This window comes from Crocodylus siamensis, chromosome 11 (assembly GCF_052110815.1).
Source record: "Crocodylus siamensis isolate JL-2025a chromosome 11, ASM5211081v1, whole genome shotgun sequence".
Classification (NCBI taxonomy): Eukaryota; Metazoa; Chordata; order Crocodylia; family Crocodylidae; genus Crocodylus; species Crocodylus siamensis.
Window position 1 is genome coordinate 14,662,912 of NC_143405.1, and position 27,079 is coordinate 14,689,990.

The 27,079-nt window shown below is 41.5% G+C and overlaps 1 protein-coding gene across 1 annotated transcript; it reads left to right on the forward strand.

Moving 5' to 3' along the window:
- Nucleotides 1-368: 368 nt before the first annotated feature.
- TNFSF15 (TNF superfamily member 15) lies at nucleotides 369-26,866 on the forward strand. Its single transcript, XM_090022391.1, has 4 exons — nucleotides 369-650; nucleotides 8,008-8,059; nucleotides 10,579-10,620; nucleotides 18,456-26,866. Exons 1-4 carry the CDS (start codon nucleotides 453-455, stop codon nucleotides 18,884-18,886), a joined length of 723 nt encoding a protein of 240 aa, XP_089878517.1. The 5' UTR covers nucleotides 369-452; the 3' UTR covers nucleotides 18,887-26,866.
- The last annotated feature ends 213 nt before the right edge of the window (nucleotides 26,867-27,079 follow it).

Sequence of the window (27,079 nt, forward strand, 5' to 3'; positions counted from 1 at the left end):
TAAGATTATGTGTCGTTTCTTGTGCTGCTCTCTATCATCTCTCACTTTCCTTTCCAGTAGTTTCACGTTCCCTTTGCTGTGTGGAAAAGCTTTTAATCTGCTCCAGCCTTCCTGCTCAATTTATCCTGGTTCCACCCCCTACCCCCACCCCCCCGGGGACTTTCCTAACTTCCTTCTGTAAAGTGAGGAAAAAACAGATGTAAGCATTGAACATGCACCTCTACAAGCTCAGAAAAAAGTTGTGCTCTCTCCTTTCCCTGAGCTAGGTTTCTATTGTAGGCGGTGCATTCCTTGGGAGGGAGGGTGTGTATGTGTGTGGGGGGGGGGAGGGAGCCATCCCACATTCAAGTGAGTTCTTATTTAATGGGGGTCTCCATGCAGGTCAGAAGACAGAAGAGATTTTCCTGTTTCCCGCTTTCATAGAGAGAGAGACATTTACGTGCCACAGAGGCATGGAACGTTTAACTGAACTAACCCTAGAGGAAGCAGCTGCAAGGGCCAATCAAGATGCCTGGATGCATATCAAGGAGGATTTCAGGAAAATGCGTTGGACTGTGATTTTTTGCATGCTGTCTGTGCTAGTCCTAACATTACCCACAGCCTATCTGCTGGTTGGAAGTTTCAGAGCCCACAAACTTAGCCTGGATCAGGTAAGAACATGTCATTTATCTATGATTTAAGCAAACTTTAACAAAACTCTCCTCTTTTCTTAATGTTTTTGATTTGGAAAAAGACTGTGTGTGTTTTCATGGGTGGGTGATTTGGGAAAATGTTAGAAATGTCCTATTATCCTCTTTCTTCTTTTTCTTTTTCCTTTTATATAGCAGATGAGGTAAAAGGAGATCTGAGGGTTTTTTCATTCTTTTTCTGACAAACTTTCCCCTCCTGTTCTTTGATTTTCCCCCTCTTCAATGGGTCAACCCCCTTGACTGATACAAATCAGTGTTATTGCACTGAATTAAACATCTATGAATCTATTAATTCAATTAGGGATTGGGCAGTACACCTCCTTACCCACTTTCTTGGGTTTACACTGAGATTTACCATGCGTCTCACCAAAGAGTGAGAGGAGACATGAGGTAGACATCTGCTAACTATTATGCACAGACATCTCTTTTATCTCTTTATCTCTTTTACACTTGTGTAAAATCGTTGTGTGTCTAGCACTTGCGTAAAATCATTGTATGTGTATAAATACCAGACAGGTCAAGGGCATGGAGGTCATGTCCACATTTGGAAGCAAATTTAAATTTCTCCCAAATTTGAAATTTTTAATATGGGCATCTGATTTGGGCCAATTACTGAGGCTGGCCCTAGAAATGAAATCCTCATCTGATTCCTAATAAAAAATTTCCCTAAGTTCAGAGGGACTGCACTGTTCCTTTTTAATAGTTAGCTGGCCATTGACCTCCACAGCTACACACTTGTAAGTTTTTGTTATGACACCGTGGTACTTTAAGCAAGTGCATATTCCCACCGAGTCACTGAAATCAATGGGACAGCCCAGCTTCTAGCAGGTGAGCCTATGCCAATGCGTTTCCAGAATCAAGGCCTTAATCCATTTCAGCAATTCATTTCAAAGTCATTATTGAGTGCTTTTGTAGCCCAGACTTTATTTGTGAACGATAAAACATTGTTGCCATTCACAAGCATTTGAAAAGAGCTAATAATAGGCTGACTCCAAACCAAGTTTCCTTTCTGGCAGGCTTCTGCCAACAGATTTTTGACATGTATTTAATAGTATCTTGGGGCCCAACCTGCACTGAAATTTGCATGAGTGAATTCCTGCACCTGTATAGTGTATAGTACAGGGTCATGGCTTTGGTATCTCATGTTTCAAGCTCCTTCAGATAGGGACTTTGCCCAAGTCTGGCTTAGTTTGCACAGCAGAATGTAGCTTTGGCTGTGACGTTACCTCCAGGGAGCCTAGATATGTACTATTTAGTGTGTGCTAATGATCGAAGTCCATGCCCTGTTATGTCTTCACTGATATGGCTACTCATATCAGCTAGACCTGGCACAGCTATTGTCCAGACAACTACCTTTATTTCGTGCTTAGACATACTGTGTGTGTTTGTATTCCACTGAACGCAACGGCATCGACATTCGGACACTAGTTGTTAGTGCTATTACAATAGAAATAATAAAATAATAATCCTTCAAGGAGGATTTTTACTTGACTGGCTTATAGTTGCAATGCGAAGGACATCAAAGTTGTATTTCTGAATGGCTTTGAGGTCTTCAGAGGGCAAGTGCTACATAAACATTAAGAATTGCTATACTCTGGATGATATTGTCACGTGTTATAGTTCTATAAATATATGTACAGTAATTACTACAGTGACATGATAATGCACTGATGATTTAATGATGCTATCAAATAAGCTGCAGCATTTGCAAATCCTAGTGGGCAAAAATAAAACCAACACAGCTGACTGTTTGCCATTTGAATTTATGCCAAGCAGAGTAGGTAGAACATTACACTCCTCAGCTAGTTACTATGTTCTGTAAATCTTCTTCTTGCTCCATTGATAACTGAGACTGTCACCAGTGAGAGGCAGCAGCAAAACCAGTTATAGGTTTATTTGACTTTTTTCATCATTACTTTCTTCTCACTCCTCCAAGGAACAATATCCCAAATTCAGAGTATGGGCCTGGCCCTGCAGTCCTTACTCATAAGAGAAACCCCATTCATTTCCAGAAGAATATTCTCACAAATAACGGTGTTAAATCATCTTTTCTGAATGATTAAAAAAGGCATTTATTCCCCTTTAAATTTTAAAATTAAAAATCACACTTAAAGGCGGATTTTATTTACTCCCAAAGCCCTCTGTCGCAGGGGTCAGCAACATTTTTGGGCAGAGTGCCAAAACACCCACAACCTCAACTTGTAAGATGTTGGCGCACCAGGGGCAGATGGCAGGGATCCACGAGGGACCTAATCCTTGTTGTAGCAGCGCAGCCCCGGCCCCTTCCCCGCTGTCCACCTTCAGACACATGTGCCAAGGAAAATGCCTTTATATGTGGTGCTCTAGCACCCATACTAAGGGTTGCCTCCCCCTGCTCTATTATAACTGGAAGTGTCAGCAGAGAAAAGGAGAAAAATGGCACCTCTACTGGGCTACACAGGAAGCATGAGAGCAGGTGGACAAACAGGAGAAACAGTATGCCTAGCTGATGACCCCTGAAGCAGAAAGGGACAAGTGAACAGGTTAATGAAAGGGACTTTCTTTCCACCTTACAGTGTTCTGGCACAGGGGATAGGGAGGGGAATGTCATAATTTATTGCTGCCATAGATTATTAGTAAATTCCTGTTGCGTATTTTCCTACAGAAAATGGGAAGCAGTACAGGCTTTGTGGTGCAGAGATGTCTCTCTTGACATTTATTGCTAGGATGGTGAAGTGTACATGCCACTCCCTGCACATGGATATCTAAATAGCCCTGAACACATATAGATTCCCACATTCTCCTCCCTTTAGAAATTCCCCAGTCAGACAGGGAAGAGAATATTGAGGCCATGTATACAAACATTGAGTTTTCCCCTCCTGTTGCATCTGCTTCAGGAATAAGTTGCTGGAATCACGTCCCAGGGTGGATTCCCTGGGAAGCTTCAATCAAGTACAGATGGGGAAAAATGGGAATGTCCAGATAATTGACCCACTTCTTGGGGTTTTAAACAATGATCAGCAACAACTGTAACTAAGGAGCATTAGGGAAGACTAGAAACATTGAAAGTCCAACATTTTTATTTCTGCATCTCAATTCCATTTGTTAACTTTTTACAGTTTGAGTTCAGTCATGTGGCTGCCAGACTGACACAACAGCCAAGAATGTATCTGCTGCTGCCTATTGATTTCCTTAGTTAACCACTTAAAAACAAAGTGCTAAGTATTAATTGATGGTGTTTGCATTTAATTCCCACTGCTGTCAGTGGGATGTTGGTTGGGTTAAGTCAGAGGCATTCTGTAGCTTCAAGATAATAATAAGTCTATAGACGGAAACTGAACCAAACAGAAAGGCTGCATAAAGGGATGCATTTTCCCACCACTCATTTTGGTGCTACTAGAGCAGGCTACAGCATATAGTTGGGCTTTCCAACTCCTATCCACTGTAAAATGGGTCCGTTCCAGGCCTGCATTGGCCAGCATGAAGACTAACCAATCCCATTTGTGCAGAGCCACAAACAGTTATGTAAGTGACACAGTTCACAGGATGGAAGAATGGTTGTAGGAGGGTTGAGCTGAAGTCCTTCATCATTCTCCCAAGTCCATGATAATCTCCTCCCAAGCCCCAACTGTTTTACAGCACTGCTCTATTGCACATGTTTTATGCAAGTAGCATGGATTGCTTTTCATCTTGAACCAGCTTTCATGAAAATTAGGGTGGGTCTTTCCATTGACTTTCCAAGAAGTTAGAGACGGCCCTTGAGAGAAAGGCCAAACTAAAGTAATACGGTGCGCTGAAAGTTAAACCAAAGGGTATCATCTGAACCGCTTTGTTTGTGACACTTATGATGCCAGAGTTTCAATTAACTTTTCTACGTTTGACTTCTTTCAGATGGACACCCACACCCCCTTTCAAAAGGCACAATAAGGAAAAGCCTGTGGGCGGGGGAATCTTTGCCTATTTCCTTTCAGTGTTAAATGTAAATAAATGTCCTAGGGACTTTTGGCCAGTCTTGGAATTAAGAGACAGTAGCATCTTTTTGCATACCACAGGCTTCACAGTATTTAAAGTCTCTGTTTCAGGAGACAGTCGTCTTCAAATCAGATCTATGGTGGGATTTTCAAAGCATTCAGTGTCTACATCTCTCTTCCCATTGTAACAAGTGGGAGTTTTTCTACTGTCTTCAGTGGAAGCAAACATAAGTCAAAGCTGAGAATTTTTTTAAATTGCACCTGATCGAGGAAGGGGAATAGAACAAGTACCCAATAATTACACACAAATTAGTCCTTTTAAACATACTTAACGTTTATAGGTACATCATGAGTTGTATAAATAAACCCTCCATATTGTATAATAACGCAACTTACATTTTCAACAGCTTCTTTCAGGTGAAAGGGTGTATGTATATACTTTGAGGTATATACACAACACATACATTTAGTATTACTGTTACCTCTCACATATTAACCTAGCTTTCCATAATTAAATACAAGTCTCACATAGCATTTTTCATCCATAGATCTCAAACCTCCTCACAAAGGAGGCCCTTCTTATTATCTCAGTTTATAGACAGTGAAACTGAGGCACAGACAAGACACTGCCTAAGGTCACCACTTGACAGATCAGCGACAGCACTGGGAATAGGACCCAGTTCATCTAATGGTCTACCCAGTAGTCCACACTTCTTTTCCTTCTATATTTAAAACTGAGTCACTTTACCAAGTTAAGGTCCAGATCTTCTTTTTAAAGCTTGGAGGTGCTGGACATAAAGTTTCTATTCAAGAACACTCTGATTACAAGATAAAATTTAGGGCTGTAGAAAAGAAAATCTGCATCAAAATTTTTTTTTGTCGGAAAAAAAAATCAAGTTTGACTAAATAAATATTTTCATAGAAAGTTAGGCTGAAATACTTTGCTGAATTAGGTACTAATCTAGTAACGCTATAAAATATACAAATACAGTATGGTTTGGGGGAGAAGTGTGAATTGAGAACTCCTCCACTATGATCCTGGGCTTCCCCTTTAGGAAAAATGACACGTTCAGCTGACCATGACTCTTGGACATTGCATCATAAGAATAGAGAGTCATATTCAAACGTCCCAACAAGTCTCATGAGAATTTGGGGGGGGGAAAAAACTTGTACATTTGTATCACGTGCAAACTTTTTACGTGCAAGACATAACCTCAGAGGAAAGATGAAAGCGTTGATTTTGTTTAGTCCAGAAAAGAGAAGACAGAAAACTGTTATTTTGCCCCTTATAAGTAATTATAACCAGGTGATTTGATCTTCATGGCCACTGGAGGAAGAACAAGAAGAAAACTGGATCAACTTGCAAATAAGAAGAGTTAATCTGGCCAACTCCTAGGGTAGTAAAACACGGAAACATGCTGCATAGGAATGTTGCAGAATCTCCTTCCATGCTGTCTGTTAGGAACAGGTTAGAGAAATATTTGTTGGGACTGTTCCAGTGATGGCTAATCAGTAAGGAAACTGAGTGAATCATCTCTTGAGGTCCCCATCAGTCCTGCATTATTCTATTCAATAATGAGCAGAGGTCAGACATCAGGCCTGAGGCCCTGTGTATGAAATAACTCTGCCCTGTCTTACAGATTGTGCACTACCTAGTCTTTAGTTGCATCTTAGATGACGTTGTTCTGCTAGAGGTCGTGACAGCGATGTGCAAGTGTATGCACATAAGGAAGAGGATGGCATCTACTGACAACATCTTTTCCTTCGTTGATTGTTTAATCAATTTAAATGTTGGGAAACAGTTTCGTAAGTGGCATAACTTTGAGTAATGTACTATGAGTCACCCACCACCATGAAACTGGGCATGAGTTTCAGCTGATAGTTAGATTTGCTCTGCAATTCGCCTTGCAGATGTATAGTGAGTCCTCTTCCCCCATAAACAGCAGGCACTGAATACATGAAATACTCAAGGGCCGATATTTCACTCACATGTTAATAGTCACTAATAGTGAAACTGTGATCATATTTAGGTAGCAAATCTTCAACTGTGGTTAGGTGGCAGAAGTCAACTGAAAGCAATTTACAATGAAATGTTTCACTTGCTGAGGATCTGGTCCACAAGTGCTTTGGCATACACTCTAAGCATGCTCCGAGCAGATACAGGACTATGGGGAGTTCTCAAACTTTTAGGAGGGAGCATACCAGAGTGATTCATACCAGCTGATGATCCAGCCACATGTTGACTGGTCCTGCTCTCCCAATTGTTGCGGTACAGGCAAGCCATTTGCCATCACTAAAACACTGACTGCCACTAATTACACTAATAAACTTTAGAGGTATGTCTGTCTAATGCACTGATCAAGTGTAGCAGATGGAAACAAGCTGATTTAGCACCATAAGACCAGCTAGCTCTCCACAGACCAGCAACAAGTAATGCCTGTCTCAGTGTATAAAACTGCCTGAATTGTACGCCTTGATGTACTGCTCATAAGGTGCTGCTTTCCAGCTCCTTCATACATGCTTTGTGCCAGATCCATGTAAATCAGCAGCATTCCACTGGCTAAGAAGCCATGCTGACTTACACCAGCTAGGAATGTGACCCAAAATAAGTCATGCATTTTGGCTGAACTAGTTTGAATAAGACAAACAGAGCCATTGGCAGCCATCTAGTTGGCAAGCAGCTACTTTCTCCACTGTTACTTTACATAAACAACAAGCATATTTGGCACTGACCAGATCAATATAATGCTGCAATATGTTTCATCTTTGTTTACACTGAATGCATGTCACAAGTAGACTGGCATTCAGCTTTAGATGAGGATTTACAAAGTGCGTAGGGGGGAAAAAGCGGGGGGGGAGGGGAGGGAGAGAGAGAGAGAGAGAATGAACAACCTTTATCTGCTTTTTATACAAACTTGGTCCCAAGTGCATGAGAGTAGTAAGTGACTCAAGTACAGGTTCCAGCAATAAAGAGTAGACAAGTACAGAAGGAAAGGATGCATTGGGGCAGATTTGTCAGCTGGCATAAAGCAGCATTATCTCTGGGAAGAGCTGAGGATTAGGCCCAGACCTTCCCCATAGTTCTCTCATCCGTACTGCATGATTACAGGTACTTGCAAACCAACAAGGGGAGAGAGAGAGAGAGAGAGAGAGGTTCTTAAATGAACAGCCCGCATTACTTAGGGGCTGATCTGTGAAAGTGTCTATTTAAACACAAACTGTTATCGTCAGGTATTCTCTCTCTTGAAGCATTCCTAGAATTTTTGTTTGGACTTCTTAATTAAGTCATCTATAGGAGCATCATGATTCTCCATAATTTTGTTGCCTCATTCAAGTGGAAGCTAACTACTTGTGAATGTTTTTCATAGGTGGCAGAAGAAAGAGCACCAAATGCCTTAAAGCAACAGGCAACAACTACTTGTAAGTTTGCCAGTTCTTTCCTTTTGTAGAAGCTCGTGTTTACTTGGGTGTCTGCTGAGAATGGGAGCTGCTTCCACAAGTTCTACCAAAATGCACTTTCCTAGTTTTGTAGATTAGATTCCCTTCCCTTTTCTTCCAGTACTTAAAGCCACTAAAACCTCCAAAGGATTCACTTACACTTCTTCTGGCAGCAATTTTTACACAGGGGGTGCACATACCAGGCCTATGTTATCTCTTGACCAAGGCTGCCTTTGCCCCAGTGCAGGGGCTGTCAGGATAGGCTATGGGCAAGTGCTGTGGTAGGAGGGGGTTATCTTGTTGGGATGCAAGGTGAGAAAGGAAAGGAGTAGGTGAAGGTGTTACAGGCATCAGGCACCAGCAAAGCCAAGGCTAGATGGTGGCAGCAGCAGGTAGATAGAGGATATAGAGGAAAAAAAGCTGGAGCAAGCCTGCAATTCCTAAGTAGTGGTGTGGCAAAGTAGGACTCCCCAACTAGCCACAGTGCTAGTTTAGCCATTTGCCTTTGGGCACACCACCCACCTGACTCACCTGCCACACCTCATTGTTGACTAAGGCAGGAGGCTGCCCATTCCTGCCCCGATGCCAGGGGGCACTAGCTGCAGCTCTGCAGCCCAAGCCTCGCAGATGGCATTCAGATGATAAAGCTCCTGACCTGCAGCCAGACCAAGCGTAGGCCTCATTATCAGGTCTCAGACACTTACATTCATACCACCCTCCTCTCATTAGGGCCTCTCACACTCCACCCTGTCACCGGGTGCCTCTCACACATCGACAGCTTGTACTGTCTTGCTCCCTCTTGGAGTGGGCTCCTTAGGCCATAGGTTTTAGCTAGCTCATACTTCAGGTGGCAGATGTCTTTTGGGCCTCTCCCACAACCCTCACCGGGGTAGTGGCCAGCCAATTACCCAACTGGGTCTAAGCTTGTCCTGGCGCCTTCTGGGGCAACTCTGTACACTCAGACATACTGAGCTCCCAGCTCTCTGGTTTTCCTCCCCCTCACTGGGGCCCCTCATCTCCACCCCTCACCAGGGCTCCACACCACCCCCTCATTAGGGCCACCCCCTCACCAAGTTGCTACATCTTACATTGCCCCCCTCATTGGGGCTCCACATCTCTGCCCTTCACTGTGGTCCTCATTTCCACCCCCTCACTGGGCCTCCAGGGCTTCCCTCCCCTGTGGAGCTCAGGTGTCCGCAGATGTGCCTGGCCTCCACTCATTCTTAACCCACACCACAACTAGTGCTCCAGGGTCTTGTGGGGACTCTCACTCCCCCGCCAGAGCAGCAAGTCATTGTGCTCTGCTATAGCTCTTACATTTGACCCACACACAGCCTCCCAGTGGTGGAGGACTTACTGGGGTCAGGACTTGCCCCTCTGACTGAGCCCCCTTTGCTTGGCCTCTGGCCCAAATTACAGCCTCAGGCATCTGGAGACATACCTTGGCCTACTCCCCTCACTGGGGCTCCTCATCTCGGCCCCCCCCTCATTGCAGCTCCACACCATCCCCTCACTGGGGCCACAGGACTTCCCTCCCTGGTGGGCTCATATGGCCATACCTGGCCCCAACTACCTTTCCTCGGGGTCCTACACCAGACAGAGCTCAGGTGACCACAGCCGTGCCTAGCCCCCAATCTTCCTTCTCAGGGTCTTGTACCCCACAGGGCTCAGGTGGCCGCAGCTATGCCTGGCCCACTACCTCCAATGTTATATAACCCACCCCAAGATGAGGGCTAGGGTTAAGGTACCCACCTTTCACCAGTGTGGTAACTGGCCTGGCATTTCCTGGGGGCTCCCGCACCACTGAGAGCCCCACCAGGCCACCCACTCCCGGCAGGGTGCAGTTTTTGGTCATGCCCAGGACCAGGAGCCTCCAAGCCATCCCCTACAGCTCCTACCCTTACCTCCAGGTTGTTGCATGGAGCCCTACAACCAGGCAATGTTACTGCCTGGCCTACCAGCTGCAAACTGCCCTGTTTATATATGTGGCCAGAGATCTAACATGGCCACCACAATCAAGCACCTGCTGGCTGCTTAGCTCCAATCTTAAAGTGACAGGCACCAACCGTGCCCTGCCACAAGTGGATAGGCAGCCTGTCTCCTTTTTTCAGCCGGCATAGGGCTAAGCCCACCCTGTAGCTTGGTAAGATAGATCCAACTATGTTAATATGGAGACAGCATGGAGTTAAAGTACCTTTAACACTTTGATATTCTAATTCAAGAGAAAGGCCTTTTCTTTTCAATGTGTTCTAGTCAGAATTGGTGATTTGATCTGGTCAACCTGCAAAAATCTTCAAGTACAGCACTGCAGCACAAATGAAGTCCAGAAGAGCTCTGTTTTTATCAGCTCTGTCTGAAACTCAACTCCTACCTTTTGTCAACAAAAGGCTAAGCAAATAACTTGTAAAAACAAACCCAGACAGAAATAAAAAGCCTTTGTCTTTAATCAAATCCATTAAACTTGGGAGAAAAATCATTATCTTTTATTATTTGTATTACAGATACAGTATTCACTGACGAAAAGCCAAGAGCACACCTAACAGGTAATTTTACTGTTAAAAATTGTGTGTCCTCTTTGGGTGATATCATGGATGCTGTGCTCCATAAAATTGCCTCATCTAAATGGAGGCACCTGACGGAATCTGTTCCAATGTTGCAATCCAGGAAAGAAAGTCTTTTGCTGTTTAACTTTGGCTAGATCTTCAGCTGATTAGAATCAACAGTTGAAACATAGGTCTGGTTTATACAGTGGGGCTACAAAGCCTGTCTTTTTTTTTTTTTAAAGTGGTTTCTCTACAAAATGATCTGTCAGACTGGTACAAGTTGGTAACAGCTAGAATTGCCCTTGTACTTAAATAAGTGGTTGAAATATTATTCTACTGCAGTACTTACTGGACTATTAATCAGAAGTAACTTAGCTGGGTTATCATGCTGATGTAATACCAGAGGTAATAATAGACTGTCAATAGTTAAGTCTGAAGACAGTCTGAATATCAGTCTTCTTTTCTCTTACACTATTTTCATACCAGTATTATCGATTGGCTTCTGGGGACTGAAGCATTATTTACACTAGTTTAAGCAAAAGAACCACCAGGAACATCTGTGGTCCTTACAAGTCTCAGCTATGAAGAGGAAGTAGATGGCTGATCCCAGCAGCAGTGCTTTGAAGCATTATTATACCCAAGAGTCTGGAGAGAGCAGCAATTTGAAGAGCTAAGGGATAATGATTGTAACGAAGGCTAACTTTAAGGTCACCTCCTGCTGAACTTCTGTATGAACTCAAGTCCCTCTCCAACCCATCCAGCAATGTACTTATGGAGCACTTAGCAATTCCCAGAGCAGAAACCCAGATTTGTTTGACCTTTGCAGAAAAGCTGAGCAGCAAGGCACTGTTTATTTTAACAGTGAATAAAACAGGGATGAGATGGGGGCGGGGCGGGGGGACATGAGAGGGACATAGGTAAGCTGGGAAGAAATGACAGCAGCACTGCTGCCAGGCATCTGGCAAACATGTGGAACACAGCTGTGATGGCTCAGGAACCTCATAGCTTCCAAAATCCAGTCCCATAAAGATCTTCCTTTTCTTCAGCTATAAGCCAAGCCCCATACACAAAATATGGCCCTGATTCAAAAGGTATTCAAATCCATGAATAAATGGGCACATTAGTAGCCCCTCTGAAGTTCATGTGCAAAAATATGTATGTATTTATGTATTTCAGTAGCTTAGGAAGTGTATCTTTAGTTCATGGAGTCCTGGCTGCATTTTTCACCCTCTTTTAGGTTTATACCCAGTTTCCTGCTTAATACTTGAAGGTGTCTTAGGATCCCTTTCCATGCAATTTCCTAATAAGCCAGAGACTTTCCTAATTTTCAAAATGTCTGTACTGAAACAGATTTACAAAGCTGCTTTTATTAATTAAATACTCCTGACTTACCAAAAGAGACATAGAACTGGGAGAACCTGTTGACTCAAAAAGAACAACTGTACTGTACCACAGGTGACTGAGTTTCAAGAGGTTGCACAAGGATCAGTTTGCTTTGGTGAAGCACCAGCAGTCTGAATCAATTTTTTTTCAAACTATTCAGTTTGCAAAAACAAGTTGGAGATCACCCTGAACATCCACACCTGTGATATTTCAAGTTTCTCCTTCTCTGCCATTTAGATACATTCACTATTAATTGCCATATGATGATGCTATCTGAACATTTATCTGTGTCAGTCTGGTTCCCATTACCAGTTGCAGCTTCTGACTTTAAGAGCAATCACTAAACTTTTAGAGCCTGATTTTAACAAACACAGAGGCGCACAATTCTAGCAGTGTACATTGTATTTACGACCTGCTTTAATTCTCAGATGGTGCACAGGCTATCTGTATCAGGATTGAAACCAGTCCAGGAATCCCTAAGGATCCAGGAAGCCCTAATAAAATCCAAACAGTTTTGGTTCCTCCCTCTCTTAACAATAGATTTCTGCACCAAGCAGAGCTCAGCTGGATTTAGAGTTCTTGGAACTCTTTCCTTCACCTGCGATTGCAATCCCTGTCTTCCTCCATCTACACCTACAAGGACATGTATGTGGTCATATAAGCTTTCTCCTTCTGTGCACTGGGTTATTTTGGCCTAGCTCCATTATTGGGCAGGTCACTCAAGGCAAAATACTGGTAAACGGCTTATAGAACACCCAAGGCAATGCACATCACATTGTCCTCTTAGGCTAAGTACAGGCAGTCAAAAAACCCAAGGCTGAATCAATTCAATCTTCTCAGGTTAGTCTAAGCTGCATAGATTGAACCAATAAGCAAGTGAACAGACATTCACTTTTGATTCTGCAAATGCAGTGGCCCAGCAGAAGCTGGGCCTCGAGCAGACAGTTTGAGCCAACGCTAGCCCACCCACCCTGTGAAGGGAGGTTTGCAGGGGAAGTGCAAGTCATCCTGGGATGCCGGAGCATTGAGAGTTAACTTGAATCTGGAGGGGATCTGGGACAGAATTCAATAAACCAGCGTAACCTAAATCAGTTAAGTCTGATACTACATCCAAGTTTATCTAAACTGGTTTTGGCCATTTTGAAAGCAGTTTATGTGCACTAAACTTCTGTTGTGTTACAGATTTGAACTGGTTTCTGATCACTTACACTGGTTTATGTGTAATTTCAGTCCCTAGCCATTCTGATTATTTATTACCCAAAAAGAAAATTGGAACTATTCAGGCCAAATAAAGGCAGCTATGCAGAATAAAGACCTGATCATGAAGAAGGCTGAGCATCTATTTCATAGTTCATAGATTTCATAGATTTTAGGGTGGGAAGGGACCTATTAGATCATCGAGTCCAACCTCCTGCCTTGGGCAGGAAAGAGTGCTGGGTTCAAATGACCCCAGCCAGGTGTTTGTCCAATCTCCTCTTGAATACCTCCAAGGAAGGGGACAGCACCACCTCCCTTGGAAGCATATTCTGTATTTTAGCAACCCTCACAATGAGAATTTTTGTCCTGATGTACAATCTAAATTTGCTCTCCTCCAGTTTATGGCCATTGTTTCTAGTTACCCCGATGGGGGCCCTGGTAAACATTGTATCCTATATTTCCTACTGTTTCTCTTCCTCCCCCCCCCACCCACCGATGAGTTTGTAGACAGCCACAAGATCACCTCTCAGCCTTCTCTTGCAGAGGCTGAAGAGATTCAGGTCCCTCAATCGGTCCTCATAGAGTTTTTCCTGTAGGCCTTTAACCAGATGGGTGGCCCTCCTCTGAACCCTTTCCAGGTTATCTACATCCCTCTTGAAGTGCGGTGCCCAAAACTGGACACAATATTCCAGCTGTGGCCTGCCCAGTGCCGCATAGAGGTGAAGTAACACCTCCCTAGACCTGTTTGTGACGCACCTACTTCTGCAAGAAAGAATGCGGTTAGCTTTACTTGTTACTTCATCGCATTGGCGGCTCATGTTCATCTTGGAGTCGATTATGACTCTGAGATCCCTTTCCGCAGTTGTGCTACTTGGAATGGTGCTATAAGACTGTTGATGAATCTTCCTCCCTAGGTGCAACACCTGGCACTTATCTTTGTTAAACTGCATCCTGTTCTGTTTTGCCCACTTCCCCAGCCTGTCCAGATCCACCTGGATTCACTCCCTCCCCTCTAGTTTATTTACCTCCCCACATAGTTTGGTGTCATCTGCAAACTTGGACAGAGTGCTTTCTACTCCCTCAACCAAATCACTAATGAAGATATTGAACAGTACCAGTCCCAGGATAGAGCCTTGGGGAACTCTGCTGCCCACATTTCTCCAGGTAGAAAGTGGCCCATCCACCACCACCCCCTGGGTGCATCCCCTAAGCCAATTTTCCACCCACTGGACTGGGTAATAATCTATATTGTAACTGTTTAGTTTATTTATAAGAATTGGGTAAGAAATTTAAGTAAATAACATCTACCTCTATTCGTTCATCCAAGCATTTTGTGACCCAGTCATAAAAAGAAACCAGGTTAGTCAGGCAAGTTCTGCCTGCTATGGACCCTTGCTGGTTGCCCCTTAGCATTGTTTTACCTGCTGGTCCCCCACAAATTTGATCCTTAACAATTTTCTCAAAGGTCTTGCCACAGATAGAGGTGAGGCTAACTGGCCTATAGTTACCTGGTTCCTCCTTCCTTCTCTTCTTGAAAATAGGGACCACATCGGCTCTTTTCCAGGGTTCCTCTGGGACCTGTCCTGAGCGCCATGAGTGTGCAAACAGTTGTGCCACTGGTTCTGATGTGACTCCAGCTAATTCCATAAGTTCCCTAGGATGAAAATCATTATCATCTTGACTTAAATACATCCAGCCCCTCCAAGGGCCCCTTTGCTAGGTTGGCTTCTTTGTGGGTTGGTATCTTTCTTGCACTTACCTAAAGTCCTATTGGGATGCATGCTTGTATCCATGTCTAGGAACACAGATGCAAAGAAATCATGTAGGAGCTGTACTTCGGCTATCCTATCTGTTACCAGTTGCCCTAGTTCATCTTGAAGGGGCCCTATGTTGCCCTGCACTTTCTTTTTGCTTTCTGTGTATTTAAAGAATGACTTTTTGTTATCTTTAATTTTTGCTGCCAGCCTAAGCTCCATTTCCACTTTGGCTCTCCTCACTGCTTCCCTGCAAGCTCGAGCCAAGCAGGTATAATCCTCCTTGGTGGCTGCCCCCTGCCTCCACAGCCTGTAGGCTTCTCTTTTCCCCTCCAAGCTCTCCTTGATTTCCCTGCTGAACCAAGAGGGTTTCTTTGTTCTTTTGCCCCTCCTTGATGTGTACTGGGATGGTCCATTTCTGTGCCTGCAGGATCAGTCCCTTGACATCCACCCTTCCTTGACTCCCATCTCTCCAATGCTTTTGCCTATCAGTCCCTTCCTAACTAATATCCTGAGCTAATTGAAGCTGGCCCTCCTAAAGTCTATTACTTTCAATAAAATCAACAGACCTTTTTCAGGAACCATTGGTAATTTTCCTGCATCTCATCATATACCGGGCACACACAGCAGTTATCTTTGGAGGAATTTGAAAGGTTTCCTCCATAATTCAACTATGATACAGATACTTAGGCCACATCCAGACAAGCACATCTGTATGGTATGTAGTGTGGCACCACATACTGCACATTCAGCTGTTCTCTGCACTGCAAGGTAGCAGCATAGAGGGGTAGGGGGGGGTTGACCCTGGGAAATCCTGGGGTCAAAAAAACCTGTACAAAAAAAAAAGCAGAGTGGCACATGTGGTGGCAGCATGTGCCGTCCAAAACTGGAGCCTGGCTGGCCAAAGCCACTCTCCAGCTGCTGGCCATGATCCAAGAGGCAGGATTGCTGCTGCTGCAGCCCCAGGAGGCCCCCAGGACCCTAAGTAAGGCTGCTGAGGCCAGCACAGTGCTGGCTCCAGCCTTCTCTTCCCCACCCAGGGTAACCTGCCACACACCGGAGGGCACATGGCACAGGTGTTCTCCAGGGACAAGTTACAGTGGCACAAGGTGTGCCACTGCTTCTTATCCCTGAGGAAACAAACATCCATGCTCATGTGGGCATGGCCTAACATGTCAAATTAAAACTCACACTAACTATAAACTCAAGTTCCTGTGAAGGACAGGATATTACCATCTGAGTATCAGGTGTCTGATCTTCCTTGTTGTTTATGAGTAACTATATAGATCTCCTTTTATTACCAAAACAAAAAGGCAGGTTTTGTGCAATATGCACAACTGTGGGGAGTTAGCTGCTATTGTTCCATATGAAGAAACACTCCCATAAATAAATTATAAGGCTCTTGTTTCCTGGTTACTGTATGTGCTGAAACATAGACATGGAAAATGGGATAGAAAAGAAGGACAGTCCACAGACACTTTATCCAGAGAACAAAATTTTCAGATTGAATCAGACTTGTAGCCATTTAGTATAGCCTCTCTGAAGCCAAGGTTGGGGACACGTCATCCATTTACTGAGAGGAAAATCTGAGTCCAAAGAAAGTTTCATCCTATCCATGTATATGTTGATCTCAGTCAAGCCAAAATATTTTTATATGAAGCATACAGAAAATTATTTGCCCAGATTCCACATAATTTCAGACTAATCTTGACTATTACAGTAGGTACATTTGGGTACTAGATTAATATCAAGACTCTGGAATCAAATAAAGTATTTTGTTCAACCTGAAACTAAAGTGTCATTTGGGAAGCAAGTGTAAATAATCTACCCTTTTATAAAATTGAGGAAAATTTCTAAACAAAAATCAGTTTTGAGTCGGTACATTTTATTTTCAGAATGTTGAAATAGTTCATCCTTTGTGGGGGAAAAACTATCTATGCACAGAGAACCCTATCAGATATTAAATACCTAATCACTAGGGGGTGTGCAATCAGCCATGGGGGGGACCCCAAGTGCTCCCCCAGACCCAAGAAGAACCAGTTGCCAAGCCAGGGGTGGGGACGGGTGGAGGGCAGGGGGGCTAGCGTGTTCCCTGGCAGACCCAAAAGTGCACCGGAAGTGTTTCTGGTCTACTTCTGGGTCTGCTGCCCAGCGCGCTGGGGAGCCCCCCTTGCTTCTGTGGGACACTCCATGCACCCCAGCATCACAGCATACACAAGCCACCTGCTATCTAGAGGTATGTAAAAAAAATATTTAAAGCTGTGTCTATGTCTGAATCGGTGAATCTCTCTGAATCCATTTGAAGGGTTCCAATTTGATTTGAAGAGATTAAAGGGTCCTGTGATTCAATTCAGATTTGGAGATTCAGCCACCGAATCAGGCCAAAAGTCTGCCAAATTGAATCAGGGACCGAAGCTTCACACAGCCCTAATAATAACTCTCTCTTTGATAGACTGTTCTGTGCATATCCTTTTATAGCAACTGATGAAGTAAGCTTGGGTTCACAAAATCTTATGCAACTCTGACTTAGTCTATAAGGTGCCTCTGTACCCTGTCTTCTTCTAATGCATTTCACATCCTACAGTGCAGTAAGCCTTGTAGGGAGGGCCATCTGCACTGGACTAAAGTTGGACCAGTGCTATGCCATGAGAAACAATGGTCTCATTAAAGCTCTGGCCCAGGGCTTAGAAGTCTATGTACATTTCCCAAATTCTTAAAGATGTCATGTATCGAATATTTAATGCGTCTCTTCAGGCAGCTTTGCTTTGGCCAGGACTTCTAAAAGCAGCTAATGATTTTTTGTCTGTCAATTCACAAGTGATCAAACTGAAATGCTGTACTGGATCTTGCTTTCTGAAAATAGACAATCTTATCAAAATCAGTATTCACCCTTTAAAGCCAGAGCTTCCATTTCCCCAAGCCTCTGCTCTCCAGTGGTCAAGGAGAAATAACAGTCTTGCTTTTCTTCCACCTTTTGTTTATCCTGCACTTCCGCATTTTTTTTTACATTCTTCTGGCCAAGGGGCCCTTTCTTGCAATGAACCGAATGTTTAAAATTGAAAGCGATTCATTTCAGCTGGGGCCTCTGTGTAGGACACTTCTGTAATACATATCAGAGTAAACCACAGATGGTCAGATCAAACAGCATGATGGTCAGAATATTTCCTTTTGAGGAAGTGAAGTTATGAACAAATGTACTTTTTAATTGCTGTACAAGGAGAAGGGGAGATGCTGTTGCACATTAGTTGCTAGGATTAACTATTATATTGTTCTGATCCTACAAATTAGTGCTAAATCATTGTATCTTTAACCCTGAATGAAAAGGTTGCAGCAATTGTCTACAGAACAAGACAGATGTGATAGTTGCGTTAAAAAAATTATATCTATGTTGTTTGACTGACATGTCTATAGCCTCAAGCACCTGTTATCTTTTACATGTTCACAAACTGAATGAGCAAACTAACTGATTCTTTCTTACCTTTTCTTGTTTCCCCTTCTCAGTTAAGAAACAGGACAGCCAATCTGCTGAAAGAAACCAGTTTCCAGTTCTTCAGTGGGAAGACAATCGAGGCTTGGCATTTACCAAAAAGAACCTGCATTATACCAACAAATCACTGGTGATACCAGAAGCTGGAGATTATTTCATCTATGCTCAGGTCACTTTCCGAGGGCCCATTCTGGACCCCTCTAATACAGCTTCCGTAACTCAGATCATTACCAAAGTCACAGACAGCTATCCTGAGCCAACTCAACTGCTGACTGGCACCAAGACTCTGTGCGAAAATACAGAAAACCAGTGGGTCCAACATATTTATCTAGGGGCTGTGCTTCACATGCTGGAAGGAGACAGACTGATGGTGAATGTTAGTGATATCAGATTGGTGGATTACACTAAGGAACACAAGACTTTCTTTGGCGCTTTCTTACTGTAGGTGTCTAGCAACAGCCAAGAAGGACTTTGACTCCTCAGGGTCCTGATACTGTATTCCTGACATGAGAGTTTTCACAAATTTCTTCAGTGAGTGCAAAAGCATCTTATATTCTCAGTGTTATTCTGTTTCTGTATTCTCAGTTACCAGCAGGCTAAGGTAGCCCATGATTTAGTTGACCGCTGTGGAAAAGGTGAAGTTAGAGGCTGAATGTGAGTTTATCATTATACCAAAAATAGTGACAAACTATACTAAAATATACACAGAGAAGAGAAGTTAAAACATTCCCAGATTAAAGCTGGGGATTTCATAGATGCCTACAAACAAAAGGCAGTCTATATGTGAGGGGGAAATAATTATCTTAATATAACCAAATCTATGTTAAGTGATTCCACTGCAATAAGCAACCGCCTTTTCTTAAGTAAACACTTTTAACTACCCCAGTGTTTCCAGTATAATATTGCTTTGTCCTTTTACAATGATGATCTCAAAAAGATGAATTAATATTTGATAGTTCCCTATAAATATGTTTGCTCAGTATTTAGCAATAATATAACACTTAAATCTTCAAAGCACTGTCCTCTCCTTATCTGTTTAATTAATCCCTCTCAATTGCTGTGGGAAGTAAATTAAAATCATTTGGAGTTCTCACAAAAATCACCTAAATTTTTCTTCCAGGAAGTTGTTTACTATTTTATTCTGAACTAATCTGCAACCTAGGCTGTATCTCTTTCTATAAACTGTCTATTGAAAAATGTTCATGGTTACTTGCAAAAGTTAATAGTCCCTCTCAGGAAAAAAAGAAGAAATGTTAGCACTGGTTGAAAAACTGAGATATGAGAAGAAGCTTTTTATATAGTCTCTGGCTTTTATCTGCTCATCCTTCATAAAAATTGAGCAAAGACCTCTGCAAAAAATTCAAATACTAAGAATGTCAACCTGGTCTACAACATAAATGATTCCTGATTTTTCTTTGGTGGGGTATGTGTGTGGCGGGGTGGGGTAGGAAGGGAACAGTAGATGGGAGAAGGGAACAACTCTAATATCTTAGAAGTGTCACATAATGGGTGCCTATACACATGCCCAACACCTGCTCCAAAGTGTTCTAATTTGACACATTGAACAAGCTTGAGTGAAAGTGCCTCTGCTGCCATTTTGAAGCACAGGGTGCTGAATACATGAGACTCTGCGGGTACTTTAATTAGAGTGGCTCCTGAGAACTGTTCTAATTAAAGTGCCCCTTGCCTCCGCATCTGGAGCATGTGTAAAGACACCCATTGAATACAAAAATGATTTTTTTTCTTTTTAAACTTTGAAGAAGGACTTACCTCCTCTGAAACCAGGTTATCAAAGCAAAGGAAGCTCCAGTTTTCTTTAGGGTGTTGAGACTGTAGAGAAAGAACAAGAGCCATTGGGTGCCAGAGTGAGATAAGAGTAAATATCAAGGCTACTGTGGGCAGTAGTGGGGGTGGAGGGGGGCAAGAACACTACTCAGAAACATTTCATTTCCAGTGTCATGGACTGTTTTAGGCTCATGGTTCTCAACCTGTGTTGCACAGAGCCCTGGGGCTCCACAAGAGGTCATCATGGCTTCCACAAAGAGACTGGGGTAATGGTGGAGTGGGCCAGAAGACAATGCAGCAGCATTGTGGGGCCAGGTCACCTGGCTCCGTATCAAAATTTAGGATAGAGGTAGAGGTTCCCTGGTAGAAGAAGTGATATGAAAGGGTTGTGTGTCTTCAGGAAGTTTGAAAACCACTATTTTATACCATAATGTCTCTGAGGGAAAATCCCTGGCATTCCCTCCCCACACACTGTAAATACTTCACTAATGATAACTCTAATCAAGTTTACTAGACTTACAGTTTATATTCTTAAGACTGTCTAAGTTTCAAAATCAGGCAAGTAAAAATACCATTACTAAAAGCACCCTAGTTTGCAACCTGAATTCTCTTGTCTGAGGAACTTCCTCCCTTTTCATTTTTTTCTTCCATATGTCCAGAGAAAGTAACCCTGCATTATGTATGAACTCAAAGTACTTTCTGAATGCCATACATCTAAGAGACTTTCCTCCTAAATCAAGTAGCTACAGATATCATGCAAGTATTGCATTGCAGGAAAATACAGAAATAGCTTCCAGAGGCAAATTTCAATTAAGGCTCGCAGAAATAGAAAGAAGGAGTGTTTTTTGAGATCAACACCAAACATCTTAGAATTATAGTGGTGCTAAGAACAGAGAATGGAAAAAACAATGATGAGACAATTGATTTAAAAATTGGCATATACTATTCTGAATTCTTTTGAAAAAGTCTGGCCCCTTTTTTGATGGCCTAGTAATGGGAGCACGCAATTCCCCATAGGCTGAAATTAGCACATCTATGAAATATATGTAGATTATGATTGGAGAAGGATTGGATGGGCAATGCCATGATTCAAGCAGTCCCATAACAGTTTTAGAAATTCACACAGTGTTTTCTTTCTATAATGAGGTGCTGTGGAGTTGTTCTTTGATTGTAATGTAGTCCCAGTAAATTAGCTTTCTACTCCTGATTTCCATATCTTTATCTCTAAGTCATCATGACTTTATGCCTGGTGCACTAAATCAGGGTAAAACAAGTTTAGGGAAAAGGAGTGTTACACGCAGTACTTGGGACATCATAAAGAGCAGAGTCCTATGGGATATGTATATTCTGTTCATGTCTTAAAAAGCTCTAGAGCAATAATAAGTCTTTTCTCTCATGAGACAATTTCTAGCCACTGCATATTCATCATACATTTCACAGCTAAAAAAATTGCCTGCTGCAACTCCAAATTAGTTGCCAGTCCCTTTTACCCAATTATCCACAGCACAAACGTTTACTTTTCAAGAGTCTATAATCATAGTATTACTTAGTATAATCTGTTATATGCAACATTATTTTCATTAGAATTGCTTTAGATGTGTTATTTGACACGTGCATATATTTATGCCGTCACACTTTATATATGCAAGCAATTTTTCTTGTGTCACTTGTTTTAGAGTGGTGCAGATGTATTAACCCATACACAGTCACTAGTGAAAATGTCCTTTGTTGTCTGTGGAGGGTGATCTTAAAATCATATATATAAAGAGAAACAGGTTCTGAGCTCACTTATACTGGCCTCTGTTTGGCATAAATCCTGTGAAGTAAATAGAGTTAAATGAAAGCAGAACCAATGTAGCCTAGAAAGCAACAATGCCAAACAAATGTTTGGGAGGGATGGAAAAGCATGTAATTAAGGATAAAGAGTTGATTGAAATGTTGAGACTGTCAAGTAATTCAAAACCAAACTTTAGATTAGTTTTCCCCCAAAACTATACAGAACGTTTTCGCAGTAAGTTTTCAAATGCAGTAGAAATCTTTTTTAGTTTTAAAAATTCCAACATTTCTGGAAAGCCAAATGCATGTGCATTTTTCTAATTAATAAGACAAGGAAACTAAAACTATGTGAATATTTGTTTGTTCAAATGCACAGCAAAATGGAAAATAAAAGAGGTTGTCTTGAACAAATCTGAAACTAAATTTGTTTCTAACATTGTCCCAAGACAAATCTCTTTTGTTTTTGTTTAGCTAACTAAATTTTCAAGTCCAGTCCAAACTTGGCTAGGTACAGACATTCAAAAAGTCTGAGACAGAATCGATCTAAGTTGCACAGTTTTCTGTGAAGTGGCATAGTTTGCATAGGTAACTAACAGAACACACATTTGCCCTTTGGTGGGGGCCAGGGACGGCAAATCTTAGACTTGCATCTTAACATTTTTAAACCAGTCTATGAGTGCTGAACTTCTGCACTGTTATGGGTATAGACTGGTTTTGTGTACTGAACTTCTCTTATGGATATAAACTGGTTTCTGGTCATTTACACCAGTAAAAGTGCAATGTCTGTACCTGGCCCTTATGTTTGTCTTGTTATCAAGGCTTTGATTTTAAAAACAAAAACAACCCCCTCCTTCCCTTTACTCAGTTTTGGCTGTAAAGAAAAAAAGTTGTTTTGTTGTTCTTTTTTCTGAAGCAAGGGCTTGAAACAGTGCAACCCTACCCTGTGCAAACCAACCTCCTGAATTTGGGTCATATTCATCAGTATCACACTCATCTTCCTCTCCAAAACTGCATGTTTTTAACACAAACTAAAATATTTTACTTTACCGGTAGTAAGTGAAACTGACTGTGGCTCAGTCCAGTAAATACTTGTGTATACTTGGTTTTGGAATGTGAGCAGTCCTACTGATGCTAATGGACTACAGAAGTAGTCCTACTGATGATTCAAACCTTGGTCCAAGTATAAGCATTTGCACAATCAGGATCTATAAGCGTAAAGGGAAGTGATGAACAAATGAAATGCATAAAGGAAGCTATCTTCACAAATGGCAAAGATAATTTTGTGTTTAATATGCTTTAGATTATGAACCTGAAATACAATTCTGTTAGGCAGATGCCTAGTTGTAAAGGGAAACTGAACAGGTGCAAAAAATTATTTGCACAGATCAAATTGCCTGATTAAGGCATTAACGTGTCATTCCCTGAAGTGTTATTAACAAAACAGATTTGGACAAACTTTAAGAAATATGATTTTTTACTTGGACAGTGTGAACCTCCAATGCACAACATGCTGTGGTTTACAAATGTCCTGGGTGGCCCATCATTTCAAATGTGAAATGAAGAAAATGTCATTCTTTAAAAGAATCAGACTCTGAATGTCAAGAATGTTTGCCCAAATCTGGGTGTTAGCAACGAGTATAGCATTTTGCTATAGAAGTGTATTTTTATATAAGTGACTATGTATTGTCTTATACTAGAGTAGTGTTGTGCTTCTTTCGCAGTAACATAGACTTTGTGTAGCATTTTCACATTATTGTAATAAAAATACAAGATAATGATATGTGACTAATTCTTAGCCACCTCTGGCTATTGAAACATCTATTCAATCCAGTTACACTGGCTAATACATGTGAAATATTTCAGAAAAATATTTCAGAAAAATAACATTTTTAATGTACCATGTGTGAATAATACCATTTTAATGTGCAACTGAAAGCAAAAACCAAGGCAAAGGAGCTCAACAAGTGTTAACTCATTACAAAGAAATTGGAATATATAAAGCTACAGTATCCCAGGGGGAATATTTATCATTTTGCTACCAAACAAAAGGTGCATAAATAGAAGTCAGACTTCTTGATCTGTCTTTTTGGAAAAATTAGCCTCTTTCTTGAATCAGAATTGAAAGGCGGGGCAGGAAAGAGTCAAACAGATTTTTTTTCTGTTTCGCTTATTCCACTTACAGGCAGAGGAAACAGTGGTTTCTTGTGGGGGGGTTTCTTGGCAGGGGAAGGGTTGTGTGTTAAGAAAATTCCTGCTTCACCCAAACTTCAAAACTGACTACCTGAGAAGGGTAGTGGCATTTCTATTCAGACAGTGCTGAGAGAGCCAATTGACTTCATGGCTCATTATCATCTCCCTTTTCCTGTTAATCTCTCCCCCCTACACAGATGTTAACGGTCTTGCTATTTCACTCTTCAAATTATCTTTTCTTCTGCAATTTCGCTCTTTGTAAGCCATTCCTGGTAATGTCTCTCTTGTATTTCACAGTCATGCAAAAACCTAAACTCAGGCATGGTAATATTAACTTAGGCATAGAAATGAATGATAGGGAGGTATCGGGGGCACTGTCAAGATGCTCAAGAAGGCTAGGTTTTGTTTTACAGATCGGAATAAGAGATTTATATTTACCTATAATGACTACAGGACTAATAATACAATATCCTTTAATTATTTTTTGCCTAGTTAGCAAAGTTGGGCACATTCCAATAGTTATATTTGTTTTTTGCTTTGATCTTAAACTGAATAATATAGTGCTAGCCCCCTATTGGTAAAATTTGAGTTTCTCTTTAAGTGTAGAAAAATGTGTGCTGTGTTGTGGGAACAAATATAAACCTGCTTATTACTGTAAATCACCTGTTAGGTCAGTTGCTCAAGTGAAAAATGTTTGCTTTGATCACAGCTAGCTTTAATGTATGTTGCTTTCATGTACATTGGATGCTAGAAACAGGGTGTTTTCCAAATGCTCTGTTTTGGGTGGCTACACAAAATTTCCTTATGCAATTTTAACCAGAAGATTACATATCTATATGAAGGCAACCAAGCCTTGTTCTTCTAGGTGTTCTTAGTTCAGATCTATCTCACACAATAGATTTCAGATCATTTCAATGTAATGGCAACTTTTGTTAGGTTTTCATCTTATTTTCTGGTCAAGCTTATTTCTAATTTCTATTTATATTAATGCAGATGCTGATGGAGAGGCAGTTGAGATTAGAAAGGCTAACCCCAGTAGACATATTTAGGATTTTAAAAATTTTCATTATTTCAACACCGTTTCAAATAAGGTTGATGAAGGTGGGGAGGCTCTCCTCCCCACCTCCATTAGCTTGTTATAAGGAAAGGGTTTGCCTTGAAATTCTCTTTGACAGAAAGTTGATATCAAGTTATTCCTCTCCTTAGTGTAACATTCTTAAATTATTTTTGGTCTGATAATTGACAGTCTCAGTAGAATAGGGCTGGGTGGGTCACCAAGACCAAAAAAACTTTAAGCAAGATCCTATCTGACCTATCAGGCATCTAAGTAGTCTTAGGCACCCAAGTGTGATCCTGTTCCACTCTGCTCAAGTCTGTGAAAAAGCATTCATCTACCTTTGTGTAACACCATCATCTTAGCCTTTGTCTGAAGGCTAAGGCTTTAGAAATTCATTTTTTAAAGAGGGTTAAGTACAGAACTAAGCAGTATTTATGCATAGTCCTTAGTATCAAAACTACCTTGAAGGAAGGGAAGGCCTTTGTTTCCATGAATACACGTTATTCCATGGAATTCACCCACTAGGGCAGGACATTCTCCACAAGCTGAATTTTGAAAGCTGGAGAGCCATCATTTTTGTCCACTAAGATGATGGACGCTAACCAATGAGCTAAGCTAAGCTAAAATGTTTGACCAATCTGTTTCATTGGCCCTCAGTTGCTATCCTGGTAGGCAGACCCCTTGGCACTTTTTCCAAGAGAAGCAGATAGCCCCAGTACCAGGATCTCAGTTTACATTTAAATAATTCATGAGCTCACTCTTGCAAGGCCTTGGTGCTGATCATCCTCAGCTCTCATTGTCTTCAACGGCAGGTGAATGAACCCAAGCCACTGTAGCAGGACCGAGTCCCTTAGGCCAGCTACTTTATGATACTCAGTCAGAAAAGCTGAGGTTCTGGTTAGGCAACTAAGGCCACCTTTAATGCACACAACACCCAGCAGTGTCCACAGTGATGCCTATTAAAGGTGCTAAGCAGCCAAAAAGCTAGGTTCTTCTGAAGATCTTGACCCTACTTACTCCCCTACAGTGATGTGTGAGTTACTGCTGAGTGGAGCATGGAAGCTAGTTTTGGCAAGTGTCAGTTTCAAACTCATTAATTTGTGACTCAGTACCGCAAAGTACTCCAGGAAAATCATGAAAGACATTACGTAATAAGCAATTTATAGACCATATTATATTTATTCTTTCAGACTTGTAAATTAAGCTACCATTCCAGTTTCTGTCATGTTTATGCTAATCAAAATGTATACATTCATTTTTCTTAAAGTTTTATATTAAAACATCAAGAAACCCTCTGAAAGTGCACATTGTATATTTATAAAGAGCTTATGCATACAATTGGTATGTCTTTAATGTTTATGTAGAAAATTAATTTTAACGATGGCAACATGATACAAAATGGGACTTTAGAATATCATATTTCGTTATTTCTTTTAAGGTAGTTTTGATGCCTTCAGGATAATATAATTTACAGTTTGTTGAACAGTTTTTAAAAATTATTTTGTTACTTTTTCCAAGAATAAAAAGATATATATTTGATTCACTATAATTCATGGGATCATGTTTTGTTATTCTGAAATCCTCAGACTGTAAATATCAAATGTTTCATCAAGTTTAGCATGAATTACTGTATAGGATATATTCTTTGCTATAATGACTGAAGTATATCAACAGGTGAGAAAACAAGGATTATACATTGCTCATCCACTCTATAATATGGAGTAGTTACTAATCAAACAGTTCATTAGAAGCCCATAATTTCAAAATTATTTACCTAAATAATTCAGAAAGACAGAAACTTACTCTTGTCCAGAGAGAACGCAGTAAGTC